Source organism: Acinonyx jubatus, chromosome B1, assembly GCF_027475565.1.
Source record: "Acinonyx jubatus isolate Ajub_Pintada_27869175 chromosome B1, VMU_Ajub_asm_v1.0, whole genome shotgun sequence".
Taxonomy (NCBI): domain Eukaryota; kingdom Metazoa; phylum Chordata; class Mammalia; order Carnivora; family Felidae; genus Acinonyx; species Acinonyx jubatus.
In genome coordinates this window covers 134295205-134322692 of record NC_069382.1, presented here as the reverse complement: position 1 = coordinate 134322692, position 27488 = coordinate 134295205, and the positions used below count along the sequence as shown (strand labels likewise).

General features: G+C 41.0%; 1 protein-coding gene across 2 annotated transcripts in view; it reads right to left on the bottom strand.

Moving 5' to 3' along the window:
* Positions 1-27488, bottom strand: part of HPSE (heparanase) — a 39663-nt gene that overhangs the window by 11228 nt on the left and 947 nt on the right. The window contains exons 2-9 of one of the 2 annotated variants that reach the window (XM_027059787.2): positions 14909-15054; positions 12801-12926; positions 7303-7476; positions 4919-5087; positions 4544-4591; positions 3877-3970; positions 2904-3010; positions 1083-1197 (exon numbers count right to left, since the gene is read on the bottom strand). In XM_027059787.2, the coding sequence (XP_026915588.1) occupies positions 1083-1197; positions 2904-3010; positions 3877-3970; positions 4544-4591; positions 4919-5087; positions 7303-7476; positions 12801-12926; positions 14909-15054 (979 nt within the window). The remainder of the gene's footprint in view (positions 1-1082; positions 1198-2903; positions 3011-3876; positions 3971-4543; positions 4592-4918; positions 5088-7302; positions 7477-12800; positions 12927-14908; positions 15055-27488) is intronic. The other variant, XM_027059790.2, reaches the window with a different exon arrangement.

Genomic DNA, 27488 nt, shown 5'->3' with positions numbered 1-27488 from the left:
TTTATAATACACTTGGCCAAGATATATTCCACTTGTTACAAGGTCATTTTGTAAAAATTTTTTAAAAGTTATGAACCAGGTGCTTTGTGAGTTTGGACTACTATAGATTAAAAGCAACTTTGTTGGGAAATCTATCTACAAACCACAAAAACCTAGCTTATTTTTTGGCATGTGCTTTCTGCCAAACTTTCTTAGCTTTCCTACAGTATTCAAATAATTCCCTTAGGAATTATTCTTTGAAAATACATATCCTCAACTGCCATTTTAGACTACAAAAATCAAGGGTCCTACTTCTCAGGGCTGTATCTATACTATTCCAAGTTTTAGACATATATTTCCAGGTGGCTTTTTATATAAAAAGTCTACATCTCCTGATTTAGCACCAGATGCAGTCAGAGGTAGGGTAAAATGGACACTGTATTCATAAATATCTTGAAGATTATTAACAAGATAGCCAATTCTTAGGGTGAGATTTTTGAACAAATACATTGTACTGATTTATCTCAAAGTTAAATAAATTATAATTTCATGCACAAAAAACTTTTGAAGCTTTGGATACTGTAGGTAATTTTAACTTTGATTTAATTTGCAAAACATTGTTTTTGACCCAAGTTTGTTATCTTGTAAAATCGGAGTCACAAAGTTTCAAATGGTCCCTTTAAAAAAAAAATCCCGGAGTCCCTGGGTGGGTCAGTTGGCTAAACATCTGATTCTTGATTTCTGCTCAGGTCATGATCACACAGTTTACAGGTTTGAGCCCCACATTGGGCTCTGTGCTGACAGCATGGAGCCTGCTTGGGATTCTCTCTCTCTCTCTCTCTCTCTCTCCCCCTCCCTTGCTCACTCTCTCACTCTCAAAATAAATAAATAAACATTAGGAAAAAACCAAACCCATAACACACCCCAGGTGGCACACATTAGAATGGATGACCTCTAAGGTTTCTTCCAATTCATCATTTCAGGGTCTACTTGTTAAGAATACTGAATTTATTGACAGGATTGACTTTTATTAGGAGCTTGATACAGGGGTGCTCAATATACTCTATTCTACTCATAGCAATAGGAAAATAACAATCACTTACAGGTAAAGGTTCGAAGTTTTGATCCACTAAGTGGTAGTTTCCGGCTCCAAAGAGCACTTGCCTCATCACCACTTCTATGCCCATTCTAGCCGACAGGCCCAATTTATCCAGCCACCTGAAAGGGAGGGAGGACCAGCTTTCTCCAGGTTTGGAAAACAAAAAAACTCAATTCTAATTACACACTATTCTGATTTATTCATCTATGTGGGAGGAATTGACAGGAAACCAGAAAAGTGGTATTAATTACAAAGAAGCTATTCAAATGCAATGGAGACTATCCTTTCCTTTACATGTTCCCACACTTGAGCATGATAATAAATCCTAGAATACTATTAATATGCCATATGAGTTTCTTTCGGGGTAAGAAAACTTCTGCAAAGCAGAGTAGACAAATTCTCACCCTACAGGCAATCGTTCTCCATCTTGCTGGATACCCTCCCCACTTCCCCACTCCCAGACCCATGTAAGGGCTAAAGAAAAGGCTGCTTGTAGTCAACAGTAGTACAATGTGAAATAAGTAAAATCACACCTAGACTTTTATGGCTGTCCCCCTCCACTCCCTCCATCTTTGGTGGATGGCAAAACAAACACTTTTATCCTTCATTCTCCTCCTCATGCCCCTCATGAGCAAAAATGATTTTTTTTATTATGGATTTATAAGAATGAGGATAGGAGAGGAAAGAGAATAAGTCTCAGTGTGAGGATATAGAACTATAGATTAAGAGTGTTAATGGAGTTATGGAATATAAGTAAACCAGTTGTTTAAAGCAATCAGATTTGTAATAGATACTTGTCCAAAGGAGACAAAAATGCTGATTCAAAAGGGGCATATAAACCCCAATGTTTATAGCAGCACTATCAATAATAGCCAAAGTATGGAAAGAGCCCAAATGTCCATCGACTGATGATGAATGGATAAAGAAAATGTGGTAGATACATACAATGGGATATTACTCAGTGATCAAAAAGAATGAAATCTTGCCATTTGCAACAATGTGGATGGAACTAGAGGGTATTATGCTAAGTGAAATAAGTCAGAGAAAGATAAATATCATATGACTTCACTCATACGTGGAATTTAAGAAACAAAACAGAAGGACATGGGGAAGGGAAGGAAAAATGAAATAAGATAAAAACAGAGAGTTTGTTCTCTGTAGAACAAGCTGAGGGTTGCTGGAGGGGAGGTGGGTAGGGGAATGGGCTGAAGGGTGATGGGTATTAAGGAGGGCACTTGTTGGGATGAGCACTGGGTGTTGCATGTAAGTGATGAATCACTGGGTTTTACTCCCGAAACCAATACTACACTGTATGTTAACTAACTTAAATTTAAATTAAAAAAAAAAAAAAAGCAATCAAGTTTCTGGTGGTTGGATAAAGAGGTGATTTAGTAAGTCTTTAAACTCATTGGTAGTTCCTCTGGTGAGACCTCACACTTCCGACTCTAAACTCCTTGGGAATCTATGAATAAAGCTACTATAAAAGTACACTAAGAATCCTTCTCAGACTCAAACCTCTAGAGGCACTCTTTTACATTCGCTTATGGAGGAAGGAATCCTTGGCATATTTATGGGCCATAATTAAGGAACAACACGTCTAAAGCAATTCATTCATACGATGATTAATTAGGGACACCCATTAAAGATGTCCAACAAACTTGAACAAAATGATTTCTTACAAAATGCGGCATGAATTTCGGGTCTCAGCCCTAGAAACTTTCTTTGATCAGCTTTTTGGCTGATGAGCCGTCTCAGTAGAATCTGTTTAATGACAGGCCAGGAGAATGCTGCAGCCTGGCCCCTGAGGCGGTGCTGCTTCACTCACATAAAGCCAGCCACAAAGGTGTTGGACAGCAGTGGCGCTCCACCCCCGTATGCAGAGCTTGTTTCTCCTAACCAAACTTTCTTGTGGGGTCTGGTCTCCTCAACAACCTGTGGAACAGGAAAGTCCCCATTATATTTGCAAACAAGCTGACCAAATACGGTGTTGAAGATTAATGACGTTTAAAACTTTGTGTTCCCAGACTGATTTGTCCAATATAGTTACAACAAAACATGTTCGTGGTCATTGAGGTCTTGGGCAATTTACTTTTATTGGAATACTAAATTGTGGAAGGAATTTAAATAATCCCATTCCTATGGCCCGTGAGGCTATTCCATAAGGAAGTATTTTTAATTTTTAATCGATATGCATGGATAAGATCTGATGGTAAGGGGGACTGATGGTGAATAAGTACCTGTTATCTAAAATTGGAAAAACATGTAAATGTATATACTTATAGAATTTAGAATTAGCTAGACTACACAATAAGGACTGGTTTTACAGACGTGCCTCCTTATCTGCGATTTTGCAGTTTCGGTTACCCACAGTCAACCGTGGTCTGGAAGCAGATGATCCTCCTTCTGACCTATCATCAGAAAGTCAATAGTAGCCTAATGCTATGTCACAATACAAATGTCATTTGCCTCACTTCCTCTCATCACGTAGGCATTTTATCATCTCACATCACCACAAGAAGAGTGAGTGCAGTATGAGAAGATATTTTGAGAGAACACATTCATATAACTTTTATTACAGTATATTATTATAATTGTCCTATTTTATTATTAGTTGTTGTTAATCTCTTACTGTGCCTAACTTATAAATTAAACTTTATCATAGGAATGTATGTATAGGAAAAAGTATATTTAGGTTTTGATATTACCTGTGGTTCCAGGCATCTACTGAGGGTCTGGGACCATATACCCTACAGATAAAGGGGACCACTCTACATTAAAAAAAAAAAAAAGACTATTACCTGGAAAATTTTTTGCACAGATGAAGCAAAAGTGTCTAACACATCAGGGTTTAGAAAATCCTCTTTGGTAGCAATTCGTCCATTCAAGTAGTAGCTAAATTATTCAGAAAATATTCAGAAACAAACAAACAAACAAACTTTACTTTCTGCTTTTAAGTTAGTTGGCTCCCTTGCTCTCCTTCCTACCTCTTCCCACCCCTCTGTTATTAAGAAGAAGAAGAAGAAGAAGAAGAAGAAGAAGAAGAAGAAGAAGGGAGAGGAGGAGGAGGAGGGAGAGGAGGAGGAGGAGGGAGAGGAGAAGGAGGAGGAGGAAGAGTTGTTCTAGTAAGAAAAGACCAAGATGGAAGGAAATCAGTTACTCTGTTTTGAAAAGACATAGTCACAGTGCAGGTACTTACGGGCAAGCATATTGATCTTAGCTACTTATCTGCTCCATGATTTAAATGATAGTATGCCTTGATCTTATAGAACCTACCACATTATTTAAAATAAAGTTAAAACTTTTGTTTTATTAATATTAAGTGTGTAGTACAGTGCTGCTTGAGACATTATTTGTTTCTTACTGGAACTATGCATTAGCAGTTAAATGAAAACACGTTTTTGAAAACTAAGTAATAAGTAAAACTAGCATTAGTTTCTTAGTACTAAGAGCAGGAGACATACTTACTGGTGCCATGTAACTGAATCAATCACTTCTCCCCCAGCCTTCAGGAAACTAGAAAAAGAAATCTATTATGATCTTCACTTAATCCTCATATGCACGATGTATATATGTACACAATATATGCACAGGAGTTTCATTTCTTAGAAATGGGCTGGTTACTGCTTTAGTATCAGGCCAAGTACAAACTTCCTAATTCTTATACAAATTATATTGTAGGTCCCATTTGCCCCCAGATTCTTGGTATTCTGAGCCAGTCAATCTTTTCCTCTTTTGGTAAAACATTTGCTTAGGTAGCAAATGGTTTAATAACATGAGGATTCTCCACCAGAGAGCAATATTATTTTTAAGAAAAGTGGTTCTGCTTCCTCTAGTTCCTACCTCGTTAGCATCTTGACAGTCTTTCCTCGAGGCTGGCCAATATCAGGACCATAGAGATTCACAGTTTTGAAAGTGGATTTTGCTAGAAGCTTATGCAACTTGACAAAATCTTTTCCTAACTGCAATCCATCGATGAAAATACCAGCCTTCTTCCGGAAACTGTTAGGTTCTGAAAGACAGAATTCTCAAAATAATCACGTATCTAGAAATTCTGCATTTAAAAGCAAACAAAGGGGCGCCTGGGTGGCTCAGTCGGTTAAGCGGCCGACTTCACCTCAGGTCATGATCTCGCGCTCCGTGAGTTCGAGCCCCACGTCAGGCTCTGTGCTGACAGCTCAGAGCCTGGAGCCTGTTTCAGATTCTGTGTCTCCCTCTCTCTGACCCTCCCCTGTTCATGCTCTGTCTCTGTCTCAAAAATAAATAAATGTTAAAAAAAATTTTTAATAAAATGAAAAAAAAAAAACACAAACAAAATGGCAGCATATAAAAGCAGGAAAACATTTCCCAATTACAAAAATTTAGAGTCCAAAGGCAAGAATAGTAAAACCTCCCTTTTTATAAAGAAGATACTTCAGTAAAACAAAAATTTAAATGACAAAACTGAAGTGTGAGAGGGCACTAAAACAATTTGAAGTTAATTAATGGGGATATTAAACTAATGGGTATTTTGGAAATAGTCTACATCCAGTCTTTAATAAACTAATTTACTTTAAAAAGACAAAAAGTTTGGGTAAAAGGGGAAGACATTTAAAAACTGATTTCTCAATGCCATTAAAGGCCTTATTAAGACTGTTCATTCACAGCCACCTGGGTGGCTCAGTTGGTTAAGCCTCCGACTTCAGCTCAGGTCATGATCTCGAGGTCTGTGAGTTCCAGCCTCACGTCAGGCTCTGTGCTGACAGCTCAGAGCCTGGAGCCTGCTTCAGATTCTGTGTCTCCCTCTCTCTGCCCTTCCCTTGCTCTCTGTCTCTCTCTCAAAAATAAATCAACATTTTAAAAAATTGAAAAAAAAAGACTGTTCATTCACAAATCAGATGTACAGGTGAGCTTAGAAATGGCCATGCTGAACACAAGGGAGGGGGACACAGAAGTATTCAATCTACTTCCCCAAAACACCTTGCCCAGGCTCTCCCTTCTCCTTGTCTCTGGAAAACAGACCTCTTCCTTGCAAAATGGAGCCCAAGAAGAGGAAATCATGATGGCATAGCTCTTTTATCTTACTCTGAAGAGCACGGGTGGGGAATGGGTTCAGTAGAAAAGTAGGGAGGGAGGGATATATAGAGATGTGTAAGGATGGGTTCCGATGACCCATTGTCCACGTGGCTGCCATTAGTCAAAGTTGTTCAGCATCCAGCTAAGATATGGTTACCTCTACTCCTATATTCTATGTTCTGTGCTTCAATTTGCCAGTAACTCTCAGCAACCTGATCTCTAAATCTGCCTCTAGACATTACTATAATACACACCACTATAGACATATATCTTCTTTGCTTGCCTTCTTGTTGATCTGCTTCCCTTCCTCTAGAATGGATCTCCCAAGAAAGCAGGGACCTTGCTCAGGAGCCAGACTACCTGGGTTCAAATCCCAAGTCCTCCACTTGGTAGCCCAGCATCACACAGTTATTTATCTCAATTTTTGTGCCTGCTTTGGTCATGTGTAAAATGAAAGTCATAATTGTATCCACCGCAGGGTGGTTATAAAGGTAAAATACTACTTATTAAATGCTCAGAGCTGTTCCGGGAATGGAGTATGTGTCCATGATATCACTACATCTCATTTCCCATTTTTTTTCAGTTCCATTGGCTCATGTGTGGAAAAAGCACCATAAATATGTTTAAATGAATGTGGCTGATCATTAGTACTTTAGTTAGAATTTACAAGTTCCTTGCAAAAAAGTGAAGAAGGAAGGAAACAATCAGGAGCTTGACCTGGGTAGAATTCTATACTAGGAATTTCTAGCTTAAGCATATCATGACGGTTGGGATGGAGTTGCTAAGATAAACTGACAGGTGGAGAAACAGAGAAAGAAATGGAAGGGGGGTAAAAGCAAAGTGCCTGCTTTACAGTTTTGCTGAGTCCAGCCTGCCATCCGTAATAGGATTAAGTGACCCTAAAAATGTCAAGTGAACCTGGGAGCTGTGGAAGTTTCTGGGTCCAACTAGTTGTCTTCAGCTCAAGTAAAACAAAACTGGGATTAACAATAGGCTCTGGGATGTATGAAGGAGTTTTCTGCCGTAAGCAGAAAAGTTGCACTGTTGAGCACGGGTGCAAGTGTGCCAAGCCAGAAGAATAGTTGCTAATATTAAAAAGAATGTCATACATAGGAACAACTAATGCCAAAGGGTAATCTCCTTATTGGTGAAATGTCCCTGGGGGCACTTACCATTGCCTAGTTCCCAAGAAATGTTATAATTCTTGGAAGAGCAATAATCCAGGAGCAACTGAGCATTAGAACTGTTCCACTGCAAATCTGCTGTTCGTAGTAAGGCATTTAGACCAAAGATCAAGTCCAGTCCTGAGCAATTTGCAAAAGTATACAGCATATCCACGGAGCTCCCTAAAAGAAAAATAGTAGCGATTTAATGGTTAGGTCAGCACCACAATAATGAAGGCCTCCAGATTTGTTCTCCAGTGAATTACCATTTTGGTTGTAAAATTGAGGGAATTACAATCCTGAGTTATAAGTGAGAGACAAAAAACGCACAGGCAAATTAAAAGATTAAAAATTAATATGACTTAATTACTTCAGCTTTTGAATCAACTTTCCGTGCTGAACCATGTAAAGTACCAGAAGCTTTGGTCTGGCACTCAGGTTTTGTTGATTCAAATGACCTCAGGTGACTTCATGCACAGGCCAGACTGTCATTAGTCAACATAAGCCCCACTCCTCATAATTTAAACATGTCTATTCACAAACTCAGTCACAAAATATTTTGGGAAATTTAGCTATATTTAAAATTATTTTTTGGAAAATTCATGTATATGATTTATTAATTTTAAATAAGTAAAATTAGACTTTAAAAATTGGCCTAGGGCTATAGATCTGTGGTTTCCAAACTATGTGCCAAGGGATCCTGGCAAACCTCAATACATTCACCACATGGTTGTCAGATTTAGCAAATGAAGATACAGGCATCTGGTTAAATTTGAACTTCAGACAAATAATGAATAATTTTTAATGCAGGTCTATGCAATATTTGAGAACTACAATAAAAAAATTCACTTATCTGAAATTCAAAGTTAACCAGGAGCCCTACTCACAGGGGTACTACAAGAGCCTTTAAACTTATGAGGGAAACAGGGTTCCTGGGTGGCTCAGTTGGTTAAGTGTCTGACTCTTGATTTTAGCTCAGGTCATGATCTCACAGTTTGTGAGTTCAAGCCCTGTGTAGGAGCTTTGCACTGAGTTCGAAGGCTGCTTGGGATTCCTTCTCTCCTTCTCTCTGCCCCTCCCCCACTCACTCTTCTCTCAAAATAAATAAATAAACTTTAAAAATAAATAAAGAGGGACACCTATGTGGTTCAGTCAGTTAAGCCTCTGACTCCTGCTCAGGTCATGATCTCACGGTTCGTGGATTCCAGCCCCGCTTCAGGCTCTGTGCTGACAGCTCAGAGCCTGGAGCCCGATTCGGATTCTGTTTCTCTGTCTCTCTTTGTCCCTCCCCTGCTCACGTTCTGTCTCCCTCTCTCTCTCTCTCCCTCTCTCTCTCTCTCTCAAAAATAAACATTAAAAAAAATTGTTTAATAAAAATAAATAAACAATTTACAAGGGAAATATCAACCGTGTTGGACACGATGAGAACTATTACTATTAGGTTGTTTGGACCTAACAACTTAGTAATTGAAACACTTAGGTATTTCCTTGGGGCTAAGTAAGATGTGAAAAAAACTTATTGAGTCACTACAGTGCCATACACTTTTGGGAACTTTTGAACTCTGCTTTTCTAACCATTAGCTTGTCTAAAATCACTTCTTCAGAGTGGCAACAATGTCGGTCCGAATATCATCTTTAAGTCAGGTATCATATGCAGAAGTCTGTAATTTTCAGGTATAGTTAGAGTCATTTGCTGAAAAGAAATTCATTCTCGAACTCTCCTAGTTTAAAAACATCTAAGTGAGGGGCACGTGGCTAGTTCTGTTGGTTAAGCCACTGACTCTTGGTCTTGGTTCCAGCTCAGGTCATGATCTCTCAGTTTGTGAGTTCAAGCCACAAATCGGGCTCTGTGCTGACAGTGAAGAGCCTGCTTGGGATTCTCTCTTTCTCCTTCTCTCTCTGCCCCTCCCCACTCATGCCTTCTCTCTCTCTCTCTCTCTCTCTCTCTAATAAATAAACTTAAAAAAAAAATCTAAGTGAATTCCTTGGATCAGCATAACAATGAAACCTAAATTTAATACTGCCAATAAAGGCTGGGGGCAGAACGGCTCTAGCAAGTTGTTTGAGTTATTTAGGGTGTTTGCTGTGTCACCCACTTCCACAGGACTGCTGCCTATCATCAAGGAGTTACAGACAACAGGGGCTGAAAAGCTCTCCCGTCCTGTGGCCCAGCATTCCACTGGATCTTGAGCCACACTTTAGGCCAACACAGAGCCTCCAGGGTTATTGACTTCTTCCCAAACCTCCACCCCCATTTTTCTCTGAGGAAACTGGCACCAAAGAAATGAAGTGCTTTGCCCAATACACATGGCTATTTGGTGGCAGTGCCATTACGAGAGCCTGTTGTCAAGGGGTGACTCGACTGTCTTAGTCACAGCCCCATGTTAGACTTGTGTATTGCAAAATCATGCAGCAGAAAGTTTCCTGGATCAGGAATCCTAACACCTGAGTTCCAGCCCTGCTCTCCCACTTACAGATTGTACAACGAGGTGACGCCTTTGCCCTGCATAAGCCTCAGCTATGCATCCACGATCCTGGAACTAGCACCATCGTGTGCCTACTCACAAAATTGAGGTTGAGACAACATATGTGAAAACTCTTTGTAAATCATAAAAAGCCCTTATACATATTAGGCGCTGTTATTACATACTCCCTCTATGGCATTTCCACAAAGCCTGGAATGTTTGCATTTTGGAGTATTTATTCAACTTATGCTTTACTCTTTTTCTATTTCCTTTTTCCAAATGCAATTGGAATTTACATAGCTTAAAATTCTATTGTACACCTCCTACAACAGAAGAGTAACATCTCCTAGAATATGGGCTGTATACTACTCAGTTAGACTCTACTCTTAAAAATAAAACCAACCAAAACACCACCCAGCCTACTCCCTCCTCAAAATAAGAATAAGAAAACTCACGGTTAATTTTCTAATTCCCAATCATTACCCAGTCTCTTGTCTCTTACTTTATGAGGGGTAGAAAGACCCCTGGGACAAAGATAATCTAAATGGCACATTAAAAGCTGGCACTGAAAGAAAAAAAAAACAAACAAACAAGAAGAAACAAAACAAAAAAACTGGCCCTGACTCTTTCCCTGGCATTATGCCTTGTCCGTTTATATGTGTCCAGTTCTAGTGAGTGATAGAGGTGGAGGAATCAGGCGATGAGGAAGAGAGGTAGAGAAGAAGGAGAACAAAGAATTAGCTCATTAAATATGATTATTGTAATAAGAAATTTCATGATGCAGTCAGCCACACCCAGAATTACATCTACAACATTGCTTCCTTTTCCTGCCTAAACAGGTTTACAAAGTTTGTAGTCTTGTGACAAATGTTTCTGTCATCTTCTACTTAAGTGAAACCCACCACCTAATGGGTCCTGTAATTAGAAAACTTACCTATATCTTCTAAGACACCTGTTTTAAGGGTGCAGGCCACTGACTAAGCAATTAACCTCTCCTTGCCACAGTGGACTTTTGCTATTTCCTCCACTGGACAATGCCAGCCCAAGGTACTCACACATTACCAAGCTCAGTCATCAGTGTGGAACGATGTGTGAAAACACCTATGAGCTTCTGAGATACTTATCACTATACTGAGTTGATGCCCAGATGAACACAACAGATTCCCATCTATATGTTTCTAGGACACGTATATTAAAATAAAAAAATTCAAACCAGGAGTCACGTTTCCAAATACAAATCAACAATCTGTATTTGTTAGATATTTGAGCATTGCCGACAGGGTAGCTGCAGTTATAATGACCCAGTTACATAGTTAGTGAAGGAACTTCTTCTGGGACAGGAACTATGGAGGTCCTAGTCCCAGAGGCAGGGGAAGATGGTAGAAACGTACTATCTTGATTCCAGAAAGATCATGTGAGCTAGGAAATCTTTTTTTTTTTAGAAAAATTGAAGATAAACTAGTATAAAGTTTAACACGATACAAAATAAAGTAGAAATTAATAGATTATCTAATACCATGGAATCTTCTCTTAGCAGACCTGTGTCACAATGATTTATTACAGGTGAGACCTTACTGATATGGGTCTCCTGTCACTCCTTTCTTGGGATCTGAAACAGGCCTGCCTTATGCCAAATTCCGTTCAACCACAGGTCATTTAATTAAAATGTCAGAGTAGTCCCCCTCCTTTAAAATGCAATAAACAATTTAGAGGACTCTATTCACATGTAAACTATTTTCTGATTTCTTATGTGTCACATTTCTTTCTGTACCTTATAAATAAAAAATACAAAAATTAAAATCCACTGGATACATTGAAATCCAGACAGTATACAGAAAAATCTTACAAAGATAAATAATCTACTTTCAGTAATGTACTCTTAGAAATGCCAACGGACCCAAATTAACTTCAAGATAATTTATTTTTCAAAAATCAAAAGAAGACAGTTGTATCTGAGCAGATTATTTCCTGAACTGAGATCTGGGGCAACATCATCCCTTAGTTGGGTATAAAACATCAACTTTCAGATAAAAATAGTTCTCATAGTTAAGTAAGGATTGCTTGGTTCCAGTTGTTTTGAAGCTCTGCATGCCACCATCATCCCATTTTGAAGACTGGATAACTGTTTCAGTGAATGGAAATAAATTCCTGGTTAGTCGAGCTAGTTCTACACGAAGCCACAGAGGAAATAAAAAAAAGAGAGCGCTTCTTGATGGCCAAGACTGTCTGATATGACTCAGTCTTCCACTACCTAATGGTACACCTACTCACAATAGGGGTTGCTTCTGGGAGGAGAGAGAGAGAATGGATGACGAGGTGTGAATGGTTTTCACAATTTACTCTTTAAAAAAAAAGAAAATATTTTATTTTTAAGTAACCTGTCCACCCAACGTGGGGCTCGAACTCACAACTCCAAGATTAAGAGTTGCGTGCTCTACAGGGGCGCCTGGGTGGCTTGGTCGGTTAAGTGTCCGGCTTCAGCTCAGGTCATGATCTCATGGCTTGTGGGTTCGAGCCCCACGTTGGGCTCTGTGCTGACAGCTCAGAGCCTGGAGTGCGCTTCAGATTCTGTGTGTGTGTCTCTCTCTCTGCCCCTCCCCTGCTCATGCTCTGTCTGTCTGTCTCTATCTCTCTCTCAAATAAATAAACATTAAAAAATTAAAAAAAAAGAGTTGCGTGCTCTACAGATTGAACTAGCCAGGCACCTCCACTATTTATTCTTCATACTTTTGTATTTTACTGTTCCATGAGGAATCTATCCATGTCTTCCTTGACTTCCTAGTTCTTCAGAGCAGGAAAGGTTAGCTCATGAATGAATGATTTTTCACTTCATGGCTAATAGGCAAAGTCAGGTGAAGAAAAGAAAAACAAAACAAAACAAAACAGAAATTCAGGATTTCCCATTAACTCCTGATAACATTTGAGTATTATGCAGCTTTATACAACTTATGTGATCCAAGGGCTTATGTGATCCAAGCCCAAGTTCAAACTATCCATGTATTCTGGGGGCTGGGACACCTGCAGGTGCCTTTCATCTCTTACTTGAGTAAGTGCTATTGTTGAACTTTTTCTGATACTGTTCTCTGAGAAGCAATTGCTCCTGGAAGGGCCATTCCAACTGTAATCTCTTCTCTACGTCGGAAGGGATGGATCCAGATTCACACATATCTGCAAAGGGAAGAAATAGTTTCGAGAATCTGTTTTCACGGTGATAAGGTTGAAGTCCCACACATTTATTTAGTTACCTATTTATGTGACTAAAGCAGGATAATTATGTTCCTGGTTTTTAGGTGGGAGATCAGAAAAAGATATATTCTGTTACATGTCAAATTTTCAGCTAACCAATCACCACACACACACACACACACACACAAACAACCAAGGGCAGGTTTCCTAAGAAACACTGGACATACACTGGACACAGATCTACTGGACATAACTTCAAGTTATTTAACAATTCAGAAAATTCCTCAGAAACTTGAAATTACTAGAGAATCCCACTGAAGAAAACAGTTCAGGGGCGCCTGGTGGCTCAGTTGGGTAAGCATCCGACTTTTGATTTCGGCTAAGGTCATGATCTCACAGTTTGTGGGTTCAAGCCCCATGTTGGACTCTGCACTTCACAGCGAGGAGCCTGCTTGGGATTCTCTCTCTCCCTCTCTCTCTGCCCCTCCCCCGCTTGCACTCTCCCTCTGTCTCAAAATAAATAAACATTAAAAAAAAAGATAACAATTCAATTCTCTTACAGTTCGCTTTCAAAATACATAAAAATTTGTTTCGCTGGACTATAGCTGCTTTGTGATGATTTCTTCTTGCGGTAATAGTAGGACAGGAAATGATGACTTTTTCTTTTCCTTCAAATATGTTATCCTTAAAGCTTCTGAGACCACAGCACGTGTGCTTGGAAAACTCAGCCACTAAACTGTCAGTTGACTGTGCTTCTTTATCACAAGGCAGCACTGCCACTGCACGCCTGCTGCCAGGACTGGCGACCCGCCCATAACTTCCTTTCTGGGAAGCTGCACATTCTGACTTTCTGGCAGCTGGTGCCTCATCCATCCCCGGGCTCACAAAGGATGCTTCAGAGGCACTGGCACCTCCCCTCTTCCACCACATATACACACAGGATGGAGAAAATTGATGGGGAAAGGCCAGTTTCCTGTCTGAACTTAAGAGACCTTGCAGATACACATGACAGATGGGAATGGTCAAGTCCCAGCATCAACTATTCCCATATGTTATGTTAAGAGAACTCTCCTGCTTTTTTTTTTCATTTTTTTCTAATTAGTCTTCTATTAGTTTTGGCCCAATTACTGATGAACTGTTCTGGAAACTTCCTAACTGAAGAAAACAGAGGGAAAATATGTAATGTATGAAATAATGACATATTATTCACTAATATATACATTATACTGACATTATTGTAATTCAGTGATGTACACCTTATTTCTCATAATTGGTAAGATAATGACTCAACTTCCATTTGATGTCTGCATAGCACTTATGAAAGACATAGAGCAAATCCTCATCGCTCACTAAGGCAGGTTTCTCAGGGGGAACCAACAGACTTCAAATATCAGAATCACCCGAGAAGCTTCTAAACTCATAATCTAAGGTTGGAACACAGAATCCAAATATTCAAACTCACCCCAGGTGACTGTGGATTGTCAATAACGTTTGACAATCACTGCCCAATCAGTGAAGTCTTAAAATCCATTCTAAGAAGCAGAGTGTACCTCAACAGCCTCTTGTTATACCCTTCATCCACATTCTATTTTCAAAATAAATGGGTTTCAGTCGATCACTTATGTCTTCAGCTGGAAGTACTCTTTTCAAATTGACACATTTCTACCCACACACTCCTGCTAAGCAGCTGTGTCCTTCAGCTACAACCATTGTCCTATTTACAGCACAATTAACTCTCAGTTATGCCCAGCACACATTTTTTTGGTGAGGTTTCACATTCATGAAGACACCAGGAGGAGGAAACCTGCCCACTGCCTCCTCCTTTTGTGTGGGTGCCTTCATTGGCCAGTTGGGAGCCCTTGATTTCTTATTAATTTTCAGATATCAGCAATAACACTTCTCTGAGAACGCTCAAGCCTGACTCAAGTGAATCAAAACATATTGTGAATCTTTAAAAAGTTCACCCTGGTTGACTTGAGACTGCCAGTAACTTCTCTCTTCAAAGGTTGGTTCTTTCTTGGGATCAAAAATGAGAAAGTCTGTCTTGGTGCCACCAAATCTCAGGTATGCAGGAGACAAACCTCTGGCCAAAGTACGAAGCTTTGTAGAACTGTTGGAAGACAAGCAAGAAATTAAAGTTATTTTTTTCCAAGACAATCCAGTGAAACATGTTTACTCTCTTCTCTCTAGATGGACCTATTTCTTAATATCTAGCTATACAGGAGGGAGGGAGGGAGAAGTCCAATGGCTATCACTGGGAAATCTTCTCAGTCTGAATCTTTTTTTTTTTTTTAAGTTTATTTATTTAGAGAGAGAGAATGGGGAAGGGGCAGAGAGAGAAAGAGAAAGAGAGAATCCCAAGCAGGCTCTGTACCATTAATGCAGAGCCCAACACAGGGCCAGAACCCATGAACCGTGAGATTATGACCTGAGCTGATATCGAGAGTTGGATGCTCAACCGACTAAGCCATCCAGGCACCCTTTAGTCTGAATATAATTGCACGGTCGCACTTCTCGGCACCTGCAGGCAACTGGGACCTCTGACTCTGGCAAGAACTTATATTTTAACTTACAAGTAGGCTAGCATTCAGTACTTTCAAAAAACTTGTAACCTTTTATGATTGATGGAGGAAAAGAGGTTAAGAGACTAGAACCTATGGGAAAGATGACTCTGTGTTTTTTGAAAAATAGACTGTCTTCAAAAATTTATGTTCCAGAGAAGTTCATAAATGACTTAGGATTCTTCCTCTTCGCCCTAGCTCCAGCTTTCAAGGAAAACCATACTTCTAAATTTAAGTCAAATGAATTAGATAGATAAGATTCTAATTCCTATCATCAACAACTCCAATTTGAGCAATTCTTTTTTATTTTTATTTATTTATTATGTATTTATTTATTTATTGAGAGACAGACAGAGTGTGAGCAGGGGAGGGGCAGAGATAGAGGGAGACACATAATCCAAAGCAGGCTCCAGGCTCCAAGCTGTCAGCACAAAGCCTGACTCGGGGCTTGAACCCACCAACCGTGAGATCATGACCTGAGCCGAAGTCAGATACTCAACTGACTGAGCCACCCTGGCACCCCTTCAATTCAAGCAATTATAAATGCATATCTCATCAAGCCAAAAATGCTCCTGATAGGTGCCTAGTATGTGCTCAGATAGTACCAAATGCTATAAAGTGGAAGTAGAATGATTTATAATCCTTTCTCTCAGAAAGGTGAACATGTCATGAATATTTAAACAAAATTAAGAAAGTAGGAGAGCCAGATAACAGGGACGGTTGCCATACATTTCTGAAGTCTCATACATGTGATTATGGCCACACTGTGCTCTGAATTCTCTTAAAACACATAAAACCAATGCTGTGTAGTTCTTTGGAATGGTCCAATTAATTAACTTACATGTAGGTTCTTTCAAATTGGAAAATCATTCTAGGAGGACTAATTGACAATACCTCTTAACATCCTAATAAATAGAGACCTTACCTAAAATTTAAAATTTTTTAAATCTAAAATTTTAGGATATTGCTTAACTATATACACTGCTATGTAAAATGTTTCAAAGATGTCTTCAGGGATGTCTGGGTGGCTCAGTCAGTTAAGCACCCGACTCTTGGTTTTGGCTCAGGTCATGATCTCACGGTTCATGAGTTTGAGCCCCATATTGGCCTCTGTGCTAAGAGCACAGAGCCTGCTTGGGATTCTCTCTCTCCCTCTCTCTCTGCCTCTCCCCTGCTCGCTGTCTCTCCTTCTCAAAATAAATAATTTTTTTAAAGATATCTTTATTTATGCTTAGGAAAGAGAAATTCAAAGATGGAAATAGACCAAAGGATAAGTCTCCTGCATTAAAAACTTCAGTGATTCCTCCTCACCATTTTTACTGTACTACAGGCACTTTTGCCTTCATGGTCCAATTCCTCCATTAAAAAATACTGAAAATTATATTTTATGATGATATTTCTATAAAGACAAACACTATTGTATTAAAATATTTTCTTTGACCTAAAAGTTCATTTTCTTTGGATCTTAAAAGAACTTAGAGGAGCTCCTAGGTGGCTCAGTTGGTTAAGCATCAGACTTTGCTTAGGTCATGATCTCGAGTTTGTGAGTTTGAGCCCCACATTGGGGCTGTCAGCACAGAGCCTGCTTGGTATTCTCCGCCTCTTCATCTCTGCCCCTCCCCTGCTCGAGCTTTCTCTCTCAAAAATAAACAAATAAATCTTAAAAAAAAAACTTAGAATATTTTCATGGGTGCCTAAATATGTCGTAGATCCTAGAATGAAGAAATGCAGCACAAAGTGAGGCTTCCAAAATGTTATCAGCCTGGGATTTGGCACTGACGGAGACATCTGTTGGCACCAAAGAACACCAGGAAGGATGGCCTCTGCCATGAAATCCTCAAACCACTTGAAAATAAATGGAAATGCTAACTTGGACTATGTCAGGATCAGAAGAAACCCACTTCCACTTTGCTACAAACCCCAATAAAAAAAGCTGTAGGGAGGGGAAGAGAGCACTGTTATTTGACGGGCACAGAGTTTTAGTTTGGGAAGATAAAGTTTGAAGATGGGTGATGGTAATGGTTGCACAACAGTGGATATACTTTTAAAAAAAAACTTTTTTAATGTTTATTTTTGAGAAAGAGAGAGACAGAGTACGAGCAGGGGAGGGGCAGAGAGAGAGGGAGACACAGAATCCCAAGCAGGCTCCAAGCTCTGAGCTGTCACCACAGAGCGCGATGCGGGGCTTAAACTCAAGAACCACGAGATCATGACCTGAGCTGAAATCGGACACTTAACCAACTGAGCCACCCAGGTGCCCTAACAGCGGATGTACTTAATGGCACTGAGTTACACACTTAAAATGGTTAAATGGTAAGTTTTATGTTTGGTATATTTTACCACAATTAAAAAAAAACTGCATCGTGTGATTTCAGCAATGAAAATAATATATATAGAAGGAGATAACGGGTCATTACTATGTACTGAGATGGATGGTAGACTCTTTTCTGATTTTATGAGTTTTCCATAATAAGCAAATGACATTTTAATTTATACAAGGTAGTTTTGTGTATATGTTTCTATTGTTTTAAGACGAGGTGAAGAAACCAAAATTTAGTGAAGGGACACATAGCTATCCATTCATTAATCAATAAATATACATGGCAGGCCCACTCTGCCAGGCATTATGCTAGTTTCTGGGGATACAATAGCAAATAAAACAGAGATAGCTCTCATATAATTTACAATCTTGCATATACATATACATACATACATATACATACATACATACATATATACATACGTATACATATATACATATACATACATACATACGTATATACATATATATATGTATATATATATAAGAAAGTAAGTAGGCAATTCCAAAACAGTATTATGAGAACATACAAAGGGGATCCTAACCCAGACTTTGGGCTGGGGATCATGTGTGGTTAGGGGTTTTCAGGAGAAGTAGTTTCACTGTTAGACATTCAAAAGGAATAAATCTAATCCAGATCAAAGATAGATGGGACTGAAGCAAGTGTTCCAGGTGTAGGGAAATGTCCATAAAAACCAGAGGTAGAAGAGAATATGGCACCGCTGAAGTATTCATGGGGACTAGCAATTAATGTACGATATACATAGTATGCCTTATGTAATATATATAAACTACTGTACATGCTTAATATTCATGGGGATTGTGGGTTGGTGGTTGATAGGTTAATTTTACATTATATGTCTTGGATATTGGTAATAGGGAGTTTTTACTTAGTTTGTTTTGTAGGAAGTAAGGACATACTGGGCAAGCACAGTATGGGTATATGCAATATATGAATTAGGGAAGTTATGGGGTTGATTTCTGGTATTAGCAGAATTAGCAGAATTAGCAGATAAATCTAATCCAGATCAAAGATAGATGGGATTGATCTGGAATCTAATCCAGATCAAAGATAGATGGGATTCCAGGTGTAGGGAAATGTCCATAAAGACCAGAGGTAGAAGAGAATATGGCACCGCTGAAGAGCTAATGGGTGTAGTTAGAGCCTACAGATTGAGAGCAGGGAGAGGACAGACTGGAGAGGCAGATAGGGCTGTACCATGTAGGGACTATGAGCCCCCATGTCCTGGAATCCAATTTTCTGTGAGGGCAATATGGAACTATGGAAGGATTTAAAGCAGTGGAATGGCCTCACTAGCCTTCCATTTTAGAAAAGAATCTCAGGCTGTAGTGTAAATAACTGAAGAGAAGGACCGAGACTGTGGTCACATTTATATAAACTGAAAGTGATGCGCTGAGGTAAGAGAACAGCAGTGGGGATGGAGAGAGGTGGATACATTCAGGATACCTGTGGAGGTAGAACTACTAGATTCGGTGTTTAATTGGATATTGCAGAAGAGTCAAGGATTACCCCTGGGAAGCATGTTGGAAAATGGTAATATTTGCTGAGATAAAGAACAGGTGATAGACTGGGGATGGCCATGAGGGCGGGGAAGGGGCGCAGTTTTGTAGAATTTGAGATGCTAAAGGAAAACCAAAAAAAACATACTTCCATCTGGCCCTTGGCCATGTGTAGCAGGAGCTCAGGGACACATCTAGGCGAGGTGCAGGATGTACAGTCCTCGATCTAAATGTCGGTGACTAGTAACCCCCAGCCCACAGGTGCAGAGACAGAGCCCTAAAACTGATATAAGGTACTTCCTCAGAGTCTCTTGAGACTGGTTCTGTTCCCCTGCCTTTGGCCAGGCACTGATTTCATTCCTCGGCATTTTGATTGCATTGGATGATAGAGGAAGCTCATTTAGATTTGTTATGTAGCTGGTATTCGCAAGCAATACCAGACACTGGTGCTCTCTGGGAAATGGAAGGAAAACTAGCACAGTGTAGAAGGAGCTATGGTACCTCAAGATACATATCTGTGCACAGCCCGTGTCAGATGTCCGAGTCCCAGAGCCTGCTTCCCAGAGATAGTGACTATACCACCTCGGGTCACTCTCGGTCACATTGCCCTGAATGTTCTTCAAAGGATTCACCACTTTCTGAAATTAACTTACTTATTTGCTTGGTTTACTACCTGTCTCCCCTCCACCCCTGTAAGTTCTTATCTGTCTGACTCATCAGAATCTCCTTAGCACCTACATAAGTGCAAGGCACACAGCTGGCGCTTAATAAATATTTGTTAAGTGAATGAATAAGCGAGTGCTCCCTGGTGAAAGGGCAAGTAGAGCCAGACAAAGACTGGCACAATAGAAACTCAGTGCTACAGCTCCTGCCAAGTAAAGGAAGTCACGTGTTGCAAAGTGTTGGTATTAAACACCTTTTTCACTATCTCCTTTGCAGGGGAACATTTCCTTATTTTGAGAATACAAGACTGATGTCCTCTGACAAAAACCGGACTTTAAACAGCTGCAAAACGAGTCCTAAAAACAAAATTGATCAGAGATACACTGTTTCTATCACAGACAGAAAAAAGAAAAGGGGGCAGGGCCTCTACCACCACCACAGCGGTATGGAAATAACAAAAGGACACATAAAAGCAGCCGCAGATATTCCATTTAGGGAGCAGTTTGTTAAGGGAAAGAAAAGACAACAGGTATTTTTATCTTACCTTACGTGTAAAAATAAACTGCTTGTCTCTGACACAAAAGCAGAGATGCGCTGTAGCCAGCTCCTACTGGCTCATACCAGCTGTGAGGGCCAGTTGTTATATTTTGAGAACAAGTTGTTAAACTCTTGGCAGTTTGAAACCAGCCATGGTGGGAGTATATATACCACAGAAATCAGAAAAAAAGAAAAACAAAAACAAAAACACAAAACACCGTAAATCAGTTTCCCCTCGTCCCCAAAAGCCAATTGCTAAACACTTCCCAGCATACCACTGCATGAATTCGAGCCCTGAAAGTGGGTGAGACCACTCAGGAGATTCCGTGATGTGAAAAGAAGGCCTAAGCCAGAGGCCTGAGGAACATCCAACATTTGAGACAAGCTAGAGAAAGAGACGAAGTATTAAAGAGGCACGGGAAACCCCCAGAAATGGAGGCAACATAGAGTTTCAATCGTCAACCTTGCCAAATGCTTCCAAGAGCCTCCATTACTTTGCTCGGGATGCGGTAACAAAGTACCACAAACCAGTGGCTTACACAGGGAAATTTACTTTCTTAAAAAAAAAAAAAAATTTTTAACGTTTATTCATTTTTGAGAGACTGAGAAAGACCGAGCACAAGCCAGGTAGGGGCACACAGAGAGGGAGACACAGAATCTGAAGCAGGCTCCAGACTCAGCTGTCAGCACAGAGCCTGACGAGGGGCTCAAACTCATGCACTGTGAGATCATGACCTGAGCCGAAATCAGACACCTAACCGACTGAGCCATCCAGGCGCCCCATAAATTTACTTTCTTTTAGATGTGGAGGCTAGAAATCTGAAATCAAGGTGTTGGCAAGGCCATGCATCGTCTAAAGTTACCGGGGAAGGATCCGTTCCAGGTTCTCTCCTAGCTTCTGATTTCCCTGTGGCAGCGTTTACTCCAGTCTTCACACAGTGCTCTCTCTGTGTGCATATCGGTCTCCAGATTTCCTCTACTTGCAAGGACATCAGTCATAATGGATTAGGGCCCCTTCCATTCTGGTACGACTAGTTCTTAACTAATTATATCCTCAGTGGCAGTATTTCCAAATAAGGTCTCATGCTGGGATACGGGGTTAAGACTTCAATGTATGAATTGTGGGGGACACTGAGAAATTAAACCCATGACTGAGACCAAATAAGATACAGACTGAAAGGTGTTTATTGGATTTTGCAACAAAAGGCCATTGTGATACTGGAGACATTGATTTTATGACACTATGATAGGGACATCGTGAAGGTGGACCAAGGAAGGAGTGGGCAGGCAGGAAGGAAGGCCACAAAGGGGAAGAGAGAAAGAGGGCAGTTACTGCAGAGGCATATGTACAGGGTGGTGTTTGAGACAGGAAAGACTTGAGATTTTTCTACACTGTGGGGAAGGACTCAGTCAAAAGGGAGAGATTAAATACGGGGGAGAAGAGAAGAGATGACTGATAGAGCAAAGTCCTTGGGGAGGCTACAGGGCACACAGCAGAGCTAGAAGCGCTGGTGTGAGGAGAGAGAAAGGAAGAAAGCTAGACGTGGCCATGGTATGTATGCAGATTTGGTGGCAGGAAGAAAAGGAAGTTCTTGTCCAGTGACTTCATTTTCTTTGGGAAACAGAAAGGTAGTCATACATGGGTTAAAAGTGATGAGGTGGAAATGGGATCAGAGTTGTAAGGACGTGGAGAATGAGAGAGGCAGAGAAATGAAGAATTGAGGGGTAGCCCTAGGGCCAAGTAAGTCTGGAGGCCACGAATTTATAGGGCAACCCATGTGGCTGGGACATTCCCCTCTGCCCCAAGAGCTAATAGCCCAGCTATTTAGGGAGGCACACTAAGACAGCAGGCAAAGGCAAATACAAAAAAGTGGCTTATTAATAGGCACTATAATTCATAATCAGGCAATATTTTTCCTCCCCAGACTTCATGGTAACCTTCCCCTGAAAAGGGAAACTGTAGCTAGGTTCGGAGCTATAGGTTTGGGTTTGGCAGGAAGAACCATGGAGCAGCAGTTTGGGGATGTTATCACAAGAATGATTCATGTGGCAAACCAAGAAGCCCAAATGAGATGTGGAAGAAGGAGAGACAGGAAAAGGCTGTCCAGTGGAGGTTAAGTAACAAATAGTTGTGGTGGATCCACAGAGTGAAAATGTAAGAGGGTAAAGAGTGTGGTCCAAGAATGGGAGATTTTCATTTACGACTTCAGATGTTAAAAGGTTCTTAATGATGAAAAGAGGCATGGCCGTGGCATGAAGTGGTTGAAATGGGGTGAAGCAGTGTGTGCTAGCAAGCTGGCTCCCTAATAGCAAGTGCCCTGTTTCTTAGCACTTGCCAATTTCCGTGGTGTAAATACCCACCAGGGCTGATTCAAGATGGCAGCATTGATGCCAGTGAATGTGGAATTGGGAAGAGCTGCACACATTTCATAAGATAGTACAAGCTGGTTCCAATATAACAGTGAGTGACGAGTATTATGAAGCATGGGTGTGAAGAGATTGAGAGACAGTTTATGCAAGTGCATTTGAAGTCATCTAGGATGACGGTGGAACGTGGGAGGGGAGAGAAAACTGTGAAATCAATGCCAATCTTTCATCGATAAGGAGAATGAGTCAGAATAAAGCACAGAGCAGTGATAAGGAGCATAGGATGAGAGCCAGACATAGAGGAGTGTACCTCACACTGGAGTCATGACCGTCATCTCTAGCATGCACTAGGTTTGTGCAAACTCAGTGTTTTGCACACCTGGCATAAAATATTTTACTCAATCCCGAAACAAACCAGAGAGGTAGGTATCATTATTATCCTCTTTTTACAGACGAGGAATCTGAACAAAAGGAGGCTATTGCCCAAGGTAACAATCCAGTAGGGATTTGAACTACATTCAAAATGGTAGGCAATCACCTAGAAGGTACATTGGTGAATGGGAAAAGGGCTGCGATATTGGAGAATGCATAGTTTCTACCCCAAAGGGCTACCTCAGGGAAGTAGCCACGTCTCTTTCTCCACTTGGGTCTTCAGAGAAGAGCCAAGTTTTAGCTAGGGTGGGAATAGTCTGTGAGGAGGATAAAGCAGGAGTACTATGCAAAGGGCTCCAGAGAGCACAATGAAAGGTTTGGGAGAGAAGGGAACAATGAGCACTTAATCAGGGAGAGAGTGCTTCTTGGGGGTCAGGAAATGTGAGTCTATGGCTTGTAACTGTTCTCAGTTCTGTTTCTCTGGCTGTGGTTCATTCTCTCAGCAATAGGCACGCAGAGGGCCTGAGGTTATTTCCAACATCAGTTTTCAAAACGTGCACCTGACGTTGATTATAAGTGACTTTCCAAATAAGAAAAGCAATTTTGTCCATGAAGATGCAGGAATCTGATTACTGAAAGTCATTATTAATAACTATTCATCAGACTGGCAAAAAGGAATGAACTTTGCTGGAAAAAAATAAGCAAACCTTTATGAAAAGCAAGCACAACTGCATTATTACTGCTGTCGACATTTAGCACCACCTTTCCCGCTCTGTAGTCCCTACAAACTCTAGCACTGACTCGCACTCTCCTTTTTTACCTCGTGTTAGAGGACTGTGCTTGTGTCTGTATCTTGTTTGCAGTGTGGGCTTCATTGCCAAGATGGTAACCACTAGCCAATGTGGCTAGGATTTGAAACGTGGCTAGTCTGAATTGAGATGTGCTAGGAGCATAAGATAGACTCCAGATTTTGAAGACCTGATGTGAAAAGGAGTGTAAGAGATCTCATTAATATTTTTATATTGATGACATGTTGAAATGATAAACTTTGGATATTTTGTGTTACATAAAATATATTATTAAAATTAACTTCACCTGTTTCTTTTACTTTTAAACGTGACTTACCAAAAAAATTTTTTTATTTTTTTTTAATGTTTTTATTTATTTTTGAGAGAGAGAGACAGAGAGCAAGCAGGGGAGGGGCAGAGAGAGAGGGAGACACAGAATCCAAAGCAGGCTCCAGGCTCTGAGCTATCAGCATAGAGCCTGATGCTCAAACTCACAAACTGTGAGATCATGACCTGGGCTGAAGTTGTATGCTTAACCGACTGAGCCACCCAGGCGTCCCACCAAAAAGTTTTAAATTGCACACGTAGTTTGCATATGAGGCTCACGTTCTATCTGTTGAGCGGTGCTGGTCTCAACACTCCCTTCTTTGAGGGTCAGTGCCTGTTCAGAGCTCTGCACATCGGCTTAGGAAGTTTTTGATCAGGTTGTTGATTACCTCTGGGAAGAAGGCAAACTGAAAAGATGTTCCTTTCCAATTCTAGATTGTTCTATCATTGGCACTTAAGTTCTGCGCACTCTACGTTCTCTAACTGCAAATGTGGAAAAACAAAACAAAACACATCTGTTTGCTGTGATGGGAAACCAGACCACGCCATCTGATTAAATTTCCTTAGGATTCTGTTGAAGCACCTCAGAGGTTTGGGCCCTGATTCTCCTACTCTCGGGTCAGTGCTTCTTTTCATTATATCAATCTCCTCAATTTGTTTCTGGACAATCTTTTTCCTCTATACCCTACCCTACTGCTTTAAGAAATATAAACTTCTTACTTTGTTTTTGTATAGTCTTGTCCCTGCAATTAGTATCTAGGTCCAGACTCTGCTCCTTCATGAACAGCTGACTGACTAGGGGCCAGTTACAGAGTTTCCCTAAACCTCAATGTTTTCTTTTCTTTTCTTTTTTTTTAATTTTCAATGTTTATTTATTATTGAGAGACAGAGTGTGAGCAGGGGAGGGGCAGAGAGAGAGAGACACAGAATCCGAAGCAGGCTCCAGGCTCTGAGCTGTCAGCCCAGAGCCCGATGCGGGGCTCGCACCCACGAACCGTGAGATCATGACCTGAGCCGAAGTCAGACGCTTATGCAACCGAGCCACCCCAGCGCCCCTCTTCATTTTTTAAAATGGAGATGAAAATATCACTGACCTCATAGTTTTGTAGGAAGGAATAAATGCATTAACACCTAGGAAATGCTACGAACGGGGCCTGGCATATGACAAAGGCTCAATTATTTTAATTACCCTCTCCTTATTACTTGAGCTTTGCTCTGCTCAGCCGTTGCCATCTTTGCCTGAGCGGCTTCCCCTTTGAGGAACGGTACCAGAACAACACCCATCTCACAGCTATTAAGCTTAGTGTTGCCTTCTGAGATGGCCAGGTCACTTTGGGCACTGTGCTAACCACCCTGGCAAGAGGGACTCTCAGACCCTCATTCAGAAGCTAGGTCTTAGCTGAGAGCGAGAGGGAGGGAGCTCCTGCTTATCTGAGCCTCAGTCTTTTCAGATCTCACTGGGAATAGTATGGAAGGGCTTGCAGATGCCCCTGAGGAGCAGGCATGAAGACAGCCGCTGCCAAGGGAGTGGACTGGTGTGGTCAGGAGCCCGTATGAGCAGGAATACACAGAGTTTTATCTACTGCACAATATAGTCTTTTGGTTTTCATTATCCTCCAGCCTTCAACCAAAAGGTGGGGGCCAACAGGGAAGAAAGAGTGCTATGGGAGACAAGAGACAAAGGTATCACCCTTGCTGAACTGCAGACAGGAAGTTCTGTGTATGTTGGGGGTGGGGAGGATGAGGATGGAGCTAGTCCATGTGTTAGCTTGACTGCAGGGCCATCAGGCCTGGACCCTAAAAGTCATGCTGTAGGTTTTTTCCTTTGGACGTGTTTCTCCAGGAAGAATCCCCAGATGCCCTTCCTTGGGTAGGGGTGGGCACAGGCTAGCTGCAGCAGCAGCACAGAGTTCTCCCGTTTCAGGAAAGTGGTTTAGTCAGTGCCTCTGTTTTTAGCAAGGCACCCCCAACACCCTCTCTTTTCCTATCATCACCCCCCCCCACCACTTCCCAAGCTAGCCTCAGGTGCTCACACATGGGGCCCTGTAGTTCAGCATTTCTGCAGAGTAATCTGTCTCCAACCACCTGCTGTGTGGTATTCAGCTTCCTATTCCCAAGGGGAAGGGCAAAACATGGGGGTTCCTCTCCACCAGGAAATTCTCCCTCTGCTACCACAGGGAAACATGGAGGTTAACTCTGATGGAAAGAAACACACAGAGAACTGGTGAGTGGTTAGCAATACTCCTCATTTTCCAAGAAGAAGCAATGAGTTTAAATTTTGAACACTCTGTGTCAAACACTGTGCTAAGTACTTCTATATTGTCTCATGAAGTCCTCAGAACAATCCCACCAAAAGGCTTTAGAAGTTCTATTCTACAGGTGAAGGAATTGAGGCTTGGGGTTGCCAGGCAACCTGTAACAAGCAAGCCACCCAACTCTGGCAGAGATGGGAATCAAGTTAGTGTAGTCAGACTGCCAATCTCTTAACCATTAGGCTACCTGCTTTTATGGACAGAACAAATGACTGAAATTAGCAATGGCAGTTCAGCTGACAGAGTGGGCACAGAAAGGACAGGGTGTGGGTGTTTGGCAATGATGAGATTCCCAGCTGTGTGTGTTGGCTGAGGTGTGGCCATCTCTGGAGGCTCTCATGATCTAGATGAGTGGCCTAGATGACCTGGGACTGTCCCTGAAGCTCCCTGTCCTGGGATCAGCCTGCATTTAGGAGGCGGGAGCCAGTGAACATGCACCAGTTTGTCTCTTTCAGGGGAGAAAAAAAATTACAGCTGATTTTGCAGTCTCGTGTTGGAAAAATATCTTTTTATTAAGGCTCTGTAAGTCACTGCAATAGTCTCCTAGGTCTCCTTTACTTAATATTTAGATTTTTTTTTTAAGTTTATTTCTTTATTTTGAGAGAGACAGAGGCAGTGAAAGTCGGGGAGGGACAGAGACAGTGGGGGAGAGAGAGAATCCCAAGCAGGCTCTGCAGTCAGCACAGAGCCCCATAAGGGGCTTGAACTCATGAAACCGTGAGATCATGACCTGAGCCCAAACCAAGAGTCGGAGGCTTAACCAACTGAGCCACACA